The sequence below is a fragment of the Xiphias gladius genome, chromosome 17 (genome assembly GCF_016859285.1).
Source record: "Xiphias gladius isolate SHS-SW01 ecotype Sanya breed wild chromosome 17, ASM1685928v1, whole genome shotgun sequence".
NCBI classification, from domain to species: Eukaryota; Metazoa; Chordata; class Actinopteri; order Istiophoriformes; family Xiphiidae; genus Xiphias; species Xiphias gladius.
Window position 1 is genome coordinate 5,634,544 of NC_053416.1, and position 12,378 is coordinate 5,646,921.

General features: G+C 40.3%; 1 protein-coding gene across 2 annotated transcripts in view; it reads right to left on the reverse strand.

The window, feature by feature from the left end:
* LOC120803132 (TLC domain-containing protein 3A-like) overlaps window positions 1-12,378 on the reverse strand; it is a 28,116-nt gene that overhangs the window by 14,143 nt on the left and 1,595 nt on the right. Inside the window, exons 1-2 of one of the 2 annotated variants that reach the window (XM_040151485.1) lie at window positions 8,223-8,265; window positions 3,730-3,816 (exon numbers count right to left, since the gene is read on the reverse strand). In XM_040151485.1, the coding sequence (XP_040007419.1) occupies window positions 3,730-3,791 (62 nt within the window). In that variant the 5' untranslated portion in view covers window positions 3,792-3,816; window positions 8,223-8,265. Of the gene's footprint in view, window positions 1-3,729; window positions 3,817-8,222; window positions 8,266-12,378 lie in introns of those variants that run through there. The other variant, XM_040151484.1, reaches the window with a different exon arrangement.

A 12,378-nucleotide genomic window follows, 5' to 3' on the forward strand; every position in this document is an offset into this window, starting at 1 on the left:
ATTCCAGAGTATGAAGTAAAACATTTCTTAAGAACTTAGATTTTGATAAAGCTTTTTGTTGACAGATGTGCAGCGTCTCGAGGATTAACATACATGTAGTCCTGGTTGAAATTATTTGCAGCCCTGAGTTTTAAGTACAGAAATTAGAGCATCTTCAGAAATAAATGCAAATTAACAAGTTTGTTTATTATCAAAACATTTTACTAAAATGCCTTTTCATCAATGCTGTTTCCCAATATCCTTGCCACTACATGTCACGAGCATAGTTAAGATCCTTCTAAGCAGACTAAATATACCATCTCACATCAAATGATGAGGTACGGTTAAGGTTTAAACATTACCATTACATTTACAATTACTTTTTACAAGTAGGCTATCCGGTAGATGGTAAACCGAATGACCTTTAGTTTCAGCAGAAGTAAACACATACAGACACTCGTTTAACCTATATGTCTTCTCTCTCTCACACAAGCATGCAAGCCCATAAGGCAAAGGCAAGCTTATGTAAGTACAGTATAATAAACAGCTTGGATGGCCGCAGCACACTAATGAGCACCGATTACCGTGATGGTTAATTATGTGGACAGAATGGAGTGAAGCTGCAGGGCAGAGCTGTGCTACTGACCTCTCACCTCTCACTGGATTCTTAAGGTCAGTGGATGGAGATTAAGATCAGTAAGGTACAACAAACAGCTCAGGGAGGAATAAAGGGTACATGACTCAGTTCTGTAGTGTATGTACTTGCTGTATTGAGGGCAATGGAAAATACAGATGGACTGTTTTTGGAAGTATACAAAGAGATACACTCCTTCCTGTACAAATTACACATAACAATCCACATCCTACACTTCCTCTGTGTTCTTTGGAGCACCTTCCAACTGATCAGACTACTGTTTTGGGATAAGATCATGGTACATTTAAGTCCCAAGGAGCCATTGAGCAACGCAGGAGTGATATACAAACTACCGGTTCATTTTTGCTAGATAGTTTTGCATTAGTGTATTGCATTTTATTGTATAGGATACAGCATGTGTAGTTTTGTTTGTCTGTTTCTTGCTATCAAGCAGTACTGTAGAGCATTACTGTGTGCGTATGGCAGAGATATTTATGCAAAATTTATGGATACTTCTGCTTTATTAAACTTTAGCCTTGGTTTATTTGTAGCTTTGGACATCGTGTCCATTGGTTACAATGACATTGTACTCACCGAAGTAATTTCTGAGAACTAGGTACACAGTGACATCACTAAATCAAAGTAAATGGGGCAAGAATTATGAGCGGTGAAACGATCAGACAGATTGTGAGTAAGACAACAGTTTAGCCAGATTATGAAAACCACTTTGTTTGGAGGTAAAACCAAACCTGATTGCCCAGGTTTTCATTGATATATCAGTATCAGCCTATTTATTGTCTGGTAAGAAAAAGAAATTGCAGTATAGACATGCTAACATCCTGCTCAGTACATATCTTGGTCACACTTTTAAAAAAAATTAATGTAAGAACTCCTTTAAACAATGTTTATGTTAAAACATGACTATGAGCCGATATATGGCCTATCACATTTTACTTAACTCTCAAATACCGATATCGGTAACAGCTTAAAATGAAAATGAAAACAAAAAAAAAAAAAAAAACAGTTGGGCTCTGATTCATCCAAAATGAAATCCATTATTGCACAGGAAAACTGAGCATTCGCATCTACAGAAGGTACGGTGGGTCAGCTTTGTATCAGGGAGTCAGTCTGTAAACTGTGCTGTTTTTTAAAATCTGTCTGCTCTTGTGTCTTGCCCCATCTCATTTCTTTGTTTTGATGTTGCTGCATTCCCAGATCTCACTAATTACCTTGGTGGTTACAATGTTCATATAACTGATTGGAATAACGGCCAAAACTAGGCAAAAAAGGCAAGTTATACCAACTTTTTGTGACACCGGGTAATGGTCACTTCAGCTGTTCAGTGATGAAAACACAGACATCGTAATCAACCTTCAACACCTTCGACACATTGCATGCTAAAGTGTCAGGATGGAGCCTACACTTTCAGCTATATAAAACTCCACTACTGTTTCCTCAGTATTAGAGGTTTTTCTACTGCAAAAACCTTTGGAGAGTTACTGCATCTGAGGCAATGAAAGCTAAAAGAAGTGACAGATTGTGATGGAGTATTAGAGTATTCATGGTCGGACTCTGGAGCATGTGTCTGATAAGCTCCAGGCCGTGTGCACGTCACAGGACAGCAGAACTGAGCAGTGTTGTGGAGGATTTAAGCCCTGTGGGTGAAGGGGAGCGGCAGCGGAGATTAGCAGCCTGAAACTGGGCCTGCCCAGGTCTGGCTGCTGACTCAGTGGGATTAACACGCTAGCATTAGCTTAGCGTCACACTTTCCTAAACTGCATAGGGAGGCTAATGCTATGCTAACATTAACTTGCTGCCAGGTGGCTGATCTGGAGGGCCAGCAGGGCTTGGATCAAAGAAGCTAATTGAATCAGGGAAGTGGGTGGGCTGCCCTCAAAAACATACAGGGGAAAAAAAAAAGTGGAAATAAAGGAAAATGTGAACTGCATATGACACAACAGGAACCACTGTGTTGCACCTTCTCAGTGGAAATCACTGCAGTCTGGGTTAAACGTCCGACATATCTTGGACATAAAGCAGCATACACATATCTGAAGACACCCACACTTGCCACCTTGATGGCATTACATTTTAAAGCTTACTTCCTAGGAAACAACTGTACCGGCAAACCTTCCAGTACAAATACAGCAGGATGGTGAAACTGGTTTTTCTTCCAGGATATTGGGGGCAGCCTAAACCCTGGAACATCCTAGTGTAAGTACACAAATAACCCTTGTTTCCCCTCCTTAATGCAGCCATTATACTGTAGAGACAAAATGGCTAGAAACACTGTTGCAAATACAGAAGGAAACCAGTGCATGTATCATCTTTTTTTTTTTTAATCTTTTTTTATTCCATTTCCCACCAGAAAGTGCAGTGGCATATACAGTAATAAACTTATGTAATGTGGGTGGGCGGAAACATGTGTACTTCGCCATCTCCAAGTGGTTCTCTAAGAGAAAAAAGCCAGCAGATAACTTGTTAAAAGAAATGTATCATGTTTTGTGAATGACGCGCTTAACTGCAATGAAGCAAGGTGAGAAGATGCAGCACAAAGCTAACCATTCACACACTCGCCTGTTCACAGGCTTAGGGCTGAGCACATCATTTTCACACATAGATTGGGTTATTTTCACACTATTTTGGTGCACAGGAAAAGTAGTTCTTTTTCAGGGTGATGTGCTTCCATGCATTAATTTTAAATTAAAGTCCCAGGAGCTTGTGAATGCTAAAGAATAGAGAACCAGCTTTTTTTTTTTTAAAGTACTTTTACATAGTGTAGTGGAGTAGAAAACAATAATGAAAACAACAACCGTGTCACCTGGCTGTATCTGCGAGGCATCAGAGGATATACAGCATGCATTAAGTTCAACCTTTCTCAACCTCACCATGGCAACGAATTACATCCTGTCATGGCTCCAGCGTCTGAATCCATTTGTCAAAATGGGGCGCAAGCCTTTGATCTATCTTATGCATCCCACCATAAACCTGACAAATTTTTATCATGGCCCTCCTGGGCACTGATGAAGCTAAGAGAGTTAAATGATTGAGTGGGATATCAGTTACCACTACTGACCACAGTTTCACGAAGGGGGACTGATGACAAGCAGTCTTACCTGTCATTAATGACGTTGCCCCGGCACGACGACACAATGATGACTCCAGCTGTGGTTGCCATGACGGCATGGATGGAGGACACCAGTCTGAAAAAGAGACACACACATAAAAAGATTGAGAGAGAGGAAAAGGTCGTGTAAAGGGACTGGGCCGGTACTTTCGTGAACATCCGTTAATCACACTCTGGACGGCTACAGTGCGATACAAAATTAGAGTATTTATGTTGTATGTTTTTAACCATGCTAGCAGTGTGGCTTGAGGGATAACAATGCCTGTCAGTCCACCACCTTTAGTCGTTCTGTTGTTTGTTCTGTAACATACTGTAGGTCTACACAGGCCTACCCTTTCAAGCACAATGTTTAACACCAGTGTTACGCAAGACTCCACTTGTTCCCATTGCTTTTATAGTGAACCCCATCTGATCTTCCTGACACAAATATGATCGACCTCCAGGTACAGAATGCTGGATATTTCCTTAGTTTTCTGTCTAGCAATGTTGGGTATATAATTGAGCATTAATAATGCCATAAACTATAAATTATGATTATGACTCTTATTGGAGATTATTGTGTCATGGGATGCTGAAACCTCCCAATTAAACCCAGATTGATCAAACTTTCTTTAGGGTTAACAACATTTAAAACGGGGTGACATTTGGTGGTAGGGTAACTCTGGGATACAACAACACCTACTAACTAACTGATATCTGATATCTGATATTAGATGAAAGGCAGACTGGCCCACTGGTCTAACCCAAGAAATTATATTTGAAATGTAGGCCTATTGATTGGCAGCTCTATGAGAAGGGTACAACATGATGAATCTAGGTCAAGTTTTAAAAAGTGTCCCTTCAGGTGAGCTAATCAAGCAGTCAGATCTACCAGTTCAGTGTACTATCATGGGATTAGCAGTGCTTGACCTCAACTTTCCTCGTCTATAAACAGATCTGTGACATAGGAGAACTTGGTACGTCTCTATTTGAGGTGTCACTGTGTAAGGTGACATAAGGCATAGATGACATTCACAGGCCTCATATCGTTTTTAAGAGTATACTCAAAAGCTATGAACTTATGAGATCTGGTCAAAAGTAACTTTACATTAAGCACTACAATTTGAATGTTGAAAAAAACCTTACTGGCTGTGATGGTCAGTGGCGGTATTAAAACTTGATGAATGTTCACTCTACAGACAGATGCTGATTTAACAGTTCAACAGAGGTTTTTTTTTTTTTTTCTCCATTATAAACAGGATACTGGATTATGTCACCAATTGGTTGAAACTATGAATGGCTGCTTTTTCTCAGACAAGCTCTCTCCTTGGCTGCTCTACAACTTGGCAGCAATGACAGTAAGCTGCTTTGAAATCAGAAAACATGTAATATATTCCCCCAGCACTCACTGCAGCCATAATACACAGTTGCCCCTTAAACACACCACTGTTGGTATGATTTAAAACTAAATGTTTCAATTTTTCTGATTTACATCACCACCTACAGCAATGACTGGAGGCAAACACAGGTTACCTTGTGAAATTGCATCTGGTGGGATAATTACTCAAGAAAGAAAACTAATTTCCAATTTACACATTTTCTTGGATTTGCAGGTCTGGTGTGGGATTAGCACCGTACTAGGACAGTACTGCACAAATTTGGTTTGAGGATTAATAATTTATTTTACCACTATAAATGAATTCTATCTGTATAAATAACCTATGTTTTATTATTTAGCACTGTACTCTTGGAACTACACTCTTCCACATCGAACATGGAAGGAATCATGGGGACGGAACGTCTAGATTGAGTCAAAAGGCCAAATGTCAGAAATATAATCATGTAAAGTATTTATTTACTAATATTCTGCCTGGCTAGTAAGGTGATGTCAGTCAGCTGGTCTGTTCATCCAGCTTGATGATATCCCCAAAACTATGAAACTTGGGTTAGACATTCGTGGTCCTCAGAGGATGATTCCTAATAAATTTGGGGACCCCTGACTTCTCAGCTACGGTCATCATTAGGTTGGGATATGCCTTTGACCAACACTATTTAAAAAACAAATGACTGAATTGCTTTGGATTGTCCCCAGAGATTTAAACCTAATGCTTTTCATGACCTCTTTCCTCCAAGGTCATATTGGCTAAATTTATGGGACGCTTTGTGCTCCCTAGAGGAGGAATCCTTTCTATTTTTCGGTCTCCACAAACTTTCCTTTAGTTGCTCAAACTCCACACGATATCTTATAACGTAATAGATTTAAATTAAATTCACTCAGCACATTCATGCCCGCAAATGGATAAAACCATAAAATTTACGTAACATTCTTCTGCAACCAACATAACTACAAAGTTTACATTTCTTGTTTCACTACCGTAAGGATCTGAATAAAGCAACACTGTCAGTATGCTGTTTGTCAATCCAATAATTTTTGGCTGGACAGCAACAGCAAGGTCAGCCCTACAAACACAAATTTCCATGACTGACTGAATGACTGACTGAGTGATAAAGTTACACCATTGGTAAGCTGAATGCTGCGTGACTTAGTGCTGAAGTTACACCGTTGGTCCTTGCCGTTTCAAAAAGAACTGGCGCAAACAGTTTTCTATTACATCATCAGCGGGATGTTTACAGGCAGTGTTGTCAACTTACCGCCGTTGTCGCTATATTTACAGACTTTTCACACCCTTTCAGCAACTTTCCTTCACAGAAACACCTAGCGACAAATGTAGTGACTTTTTGGACGAACCTTAGCTACTTTCCGTAGAGGAGAGTCGCCAAGTATTGCCTCGCAAGCATTAGATCATGCTCTCCCTCTGTGGACACACCTCGCTGTGTGTCTCATGCAACTGAATGCACAGCAGCTGACAACAGATGTGAATGAGCCTCTAACTTTCTCTCTGAGTGATAATTTTACAAGTAAATATAGCGAAAAATCACAGCACAGCTGTTGTCTTTAACTTTTGTGTGTGGTGATTTTGTCAGACGACGTCGTGGTTATAAAATCAGGTTTTTTAGGAGAGCAGCAGCTTGGAAATGGCTTGGAAGTGACTGCTAGTTAACATGTGGTCTTAATAGGCTGCGTTTCAGTCACTATTTCATACTAGTTCTATTGTCTGGCAACAGAAACACAAAAACATGTAAATGAGAACAGCTTTATTGGGAATTTGGCTATATTAAAATGCTGTATATGTGAGCACAGAGTGTGGGAGAGAAACAAACAGGGCGGTCCAGCCACATACTAGGTTTTCACCTCGTCTTGTTCATTGTGGGGTGAAGTGCAAGCTAGAGGTCGCCGTGGATCCAAAATTTTAGACCTATTCCAAAACAGACGAATATGACGTGCATAAATTAACTTTCAAAAACAGAGACCGGATCAGAAAGCGACCCGAGGACTCAATTCCAAATAGACCCATGGATAATTACACCTGATCCAAATTGCAGTCGACCCAAACAGACCCATATAGAGCTAGAGAACACCAAAACTGGCAGCCACAGCATGATACTTAAGTCAAAAAGACATTTTTTTCCTGCACTGAACAGTTTACAATCTTTTTTCTGCCCCCGAAATAAAATTTTCACTGTTTGATGATAACGCACTATGTGATTGAGGCTGTGATTGGGGAGTCCCCAAGTATCCACTCAGGTATTAAGACATAATGTTACAAAGAACCTAGCAAATACAACTAGATGCTACAGAGGTCTGAGTAAAGTGAATATCATTTGGACCCAGTCTGATTCAGGTCCTGGGTCAAGTCTCAGTTACTAGAAATCAAAAGGACCAGTGAATCCCTCTAGGGCAAGCAAAGCTTTAGACTTTAAGTCCTGCTATAAATAATGACTAGTTTTACAAGGCCAATAAAGACTGCTTTCTTTCTCTTTGTAACTAATTATAGTGTGCTGCAAATGGCAATCTTGAGAAACAAAGCGTGTATTTGTGTTGTTTCTTCCTTTAACCTGGGGTCACCTCACACCAATATCCATGGGAATGCAGCCATGACACCAGCATCGGCAAGGCAACAAAGGCCACATGACCAGCGACTAGAAAACCTCAGGCCTAAGCTGGAAAATGCTAACTGGCCTCTCTCTCTCCTTCCCCTACAAACTCTAACCCTGCCCCAAACACACACACATACATAAATACACACACACAGACACACACACACACACACACACACACACACACACAGACACACACAGACACACACAGACACACACACACACACACATTTTACCCCCACGCTTCACTGCCTGCTAGGGCTGTATGGTCGCATACTCTGTCACAAGACCCAGATTTTACACAGCCCATTCATTGTGTGTCCGCCAATAACCCCCTCTCTCTCTGCTGGTGAAAGGTTGAGGTTGACGGGGTGAGGAGCGTGCAGAGGGGAAAAAGGGAAGAATGCCTTGCTGCCTTGTTCGGCAATGTTGACTTTTCTATCCTGCTGTGTCAGGCCAGTGAACAACCTCAGCTTCCCTTTCACTACAACCAAGTCTTCCTACCGACTGTTTCGTTAAACACGGACCGCTTGCTCTTTCATGTTCTGTCACACACAGTGTCTGACAGTCAGGAGTGGTGGTTTTTGGGTCCTCCAGTAAATTGGGCTACGTAATCTGTAGTTCCACCGGCGCTGCAGCAGAGTGAAAGAAAAAGTGACAGCGGAGGAAAAAAAGGCAAACAGGGTAAAGTGCATTTCATGGTAAGAAAGAACTCTCTCTCCCTATCACAACCCTTCAAATGGATCCATTGTTCCTTAACCAGTTTGGTAGGAGCTAATAAACAGTTAATCAACTAGACTGGCACTCAGTAAAGGACATACTGTACCTCTGCCAAGGCGAATAAGGCCCTGCCTCGCAATGTTAAGGAAAGCGATAAAATAATTCCTGGATATGCCCCTTTAACCAGAGTCGCACCAAAATGTAATGCGTTCTTCCTTGTCCAATGCCCCATCCCTCCACCACGTTTGGTGCAAATCGGTTCAGTACTTTTTGCGTAATCCTGACAAATTAATAAATCAACAAACAAACAAACCAAACAACAGACATGGGTGAAAATATAAACTCCTTGATGGAGGTAATTGGACAATCAACAGAAAGTGATCTTAATAATTTGCTTATCAATTCACTGTTTAAATACCAACTGGCTCCCGCTTCCCAAATGTGACAACTTTCTAAATTTTGCTTTATTTCTTTATATAGGCTCTGGGAAACTGCGATCTGTATTTCTCACAATTTCCTGTCATTTTACAGACTAAACAATGAATCAAAATTCAATAGACTAACGAATAACTAGTTGAAGCCCAGTAGGTGAGTAAAGTATTGTCTCCAGTAAGTGGTCATCATAAGGCAAAAAACCGACAATATGAAGAAAATGATCAATTCTGTTAAATCTAGGGCAGCTATTTTCATTATCAGTTCATATGCTGGTTATTTTCTTCATCTCCTTCATTTTCGTCCATCTTCAAATGTCTTGTTTTGTCTGACCAACAGTCCAAAACCCAAAGATATTTAGTTCACTATCATGTATGACAAACGAAAAGCATAACATTTTCACATCTGAGAAACTGGAACGAGCAAAGGTTTTTGGATTTTTAAATCTAGAAATTACTCAGATTATTCGGTTATCAAAACTACCCAAATAATCGCTGCAGCTCTAGTTAAATCTATTAAAAGGTCTTTCCTTCCTGCTGTCCTCATATATCTTACAGCACTACAATGTCATGTAACTTAATTGCCCTATGATAAATATTAACTTTGAGAAAAGTAAGAGGTGTTGACTCAACTCTGTAGTAATTTTTATGGCTAGATGTGGTGGTGTTAAATTGGACTGCACCATATTGTCCGGTGTACCTAATGTCCATCTGTCCGTCCCATTTTATGTATGGGGAGGGCAAAACGTTACGTACAGATCATGTATATTTGTACGAGTTAACAGTTATTTTACTGTGAAGTAATAAAGATTTATATCAATTTAAAGTGCTTGTTTAAGGCTCACTGTATGAATAAAATATGGATTGGAGGCCACACGCTCAGAAAGGCATTTAGAAAAGGCACATAGTAAATGTGGCCATGAGCCTCTTAAGCTAAGAGTGTGCCGGTGATGTTGAGCATTATAATCCCTTCTGAAGTCAAGTGTTGTTTTTTAAAGTAGGCTAAGGTTGCACCTGGTACTATACGAGATCCTTTTAGTTGATGTTGTATTGGCGTTAACCAGTGATCAACATCACATGTCAAACGAGTAACGTGGCCAGCACTTGACCTCTTTTTCTTAGTTCAGTCATGATGGCTATCAATGCCGATACACATCATCCACTTCTCCCCTTTTCCAAACAAACTGGACACATACAGTATCAGGAAGTTCACCCTGTGTGACAGACCCAGTTGATATGAAGGGCTGTCTTTTTGCGAAAAAAAAACCAAAAAAAAAACCCGGGGCCCCAACAACAGTGCGTCATTTGCAAAGACCCGATCACCTGTGTGTATTAACAAACAGCGATACAGAGTGGCAAAGCACGCTAACTGCCAACCCTAGGTACGCTAACATGCTAACACAAAGTTAACGGCAAAGTGCACTTGAGTCTGACAAAGTACAGCTTGGGATGAGGAAAGTCTGAGACGTCCTCTAACAACACTAGATGATGAGAGCTGAAACGAAGAGTCAAATAATCCATTGGTCAAAAATTAATCTGCATCTATTTTGACATTCGATTAATAATTTAAGTAAACCTTTCAAGCGCAAATGCCAACTGTTACCTAGTCCCTTCTCAATTTAGAGAACTATGCTAATTTTCATTATTTTATTTGATATCAATATAGGACTGACAAACTTAAAAAAGTACCAGGCAGATTAACTGACAATGCAAATAATACCTAGTAGCAGTCCTACAGATGATAAACCCTGGCATCATGGTCTTTCTTATGGCGCCATCCTAACTCAAACATTTTAATTTTTTTTTGCCCCGTAAGTGGTTAGAAAAGCAAAGTTGTCTCCCTATTTTCACCCCTTCAACAAGTTTGTTTTGACCATTACAGTCTCACGGTTCACCTCATTTTTTTATTGATGTAAATAAACAGTCACAAATAAGGGAAAAGGCTCTTTGCTGCGTCTCAACAGCAGTTTGTGTGTGGATTCTCTCTCTGTGTATGTCCATCTATATCTGTGTTGTTTAAAAATTGTAATACCGATGAAAAACCACAGCTTCAATTCCCCCGACGCAGCCCACCATGATGCTGCATATCAGCAAAACCTTCATGGCTGATAAACTCCAAGCTGAAACTATAGGAGCCTTTGAACAAAAAGAAAGGATGCACCTCATCACAGTAAATCCAATATGATGAGAACTCATTGTTTTTTGGTTTTTTGTTTAAAAAGTGGGAAGCAGATGAGAAGAGAAAATGGAGGCTGATCAACATCAGTGACTTTAGTCTCAATGTGCAGGGCAGTTACACATCTCGGTGGACTGGGAGTTGAATGGAACGACAACATCTTAATGACAAAGTAATGTGTGGCGTGTATCCTGTTTAATCAGTAATATATGACAAACATGACTTTTCTTTATCATTACCGATGCAAACTAAGCCACGAAAATTAAAGGGGTATTTCTCCCAGTTTTACACTTGCAGCAGTTTACTCAGTGAAAAAAAAAACAGTGGTCCTGGCGGGATCTTTCCAAGTTTGAACAGCGTGTTCGGAAAAAAAAACACGAATCAAATTTTATAGGTGAATTCACCCGGAGCACCCCGCCCGTGCGAGCTGAAAAACGTTTCTGCACTTATCCCGGAGCTTTATGAATCTGTTTCAGAGCCGAACGGAGAGAAGAGGAAAGGGAGAGAGACTGGATGGAAACAGCAGGAATTCCAGATCTTTCTGTTGAGCCCTGAGATCAGTCGGAGGCTGACGTGAACACAAATGCACAGGCGCTTAATTTTTCAGCAAATAAACAAACCAGAGGAGTGGAGTTAAAACACGGACAGTTACCATGCAAAGAGGGTTTAATAATTCCCACATTGCATTGTGGGAATTGTACGACCCATTTTTTAAATTTATTTATTTTTTTTTTTTAAGAGCATGACCCATTCTAGGGGACTAAAAGTTAGGCCATCTCTGCCTCTGCCGATTCTCTGTGACCATTCTTTATTTGTTCTGTCTCTCATCAATCATTATGGACGTGTAACACTAAATTTGTCTGTGATGTGCATTCCCCCATGTCACTCAGAAAAAACAAATAAGGCAGGCTTCTGCTTCTGAGCTAAGCGGTAGGGACGGGTGCCGCGGTAAAACAGGGTGACTGGATGGACAACCCATGGACAACCACATTAGCCCAACTTATTACTTCAAACACCGGCGTGTATCGTTATCAAATGTCATTACGTTATTACATTTACACTCACTCGCTTCAAGTCACCAACTGACATGCATTGCCTGTTGTGGGTTATCCCTTTCGTTCAGCTGGAAGGCGGAGGGTCATCACGGGGGAAACTGATCATCATCATCGGCCAAAAAGGGTTTTCATGTATTAATATTGATATAGTATTCATTAGGTCACAAACACACCTAATTAACAAGCGGGTATAACAAGCAAGGCAGTAGAGGCCAGATGGAAAATATATATATATATATATTAGCTGATAATCTGCATGAGAAGATAAAACTACACAC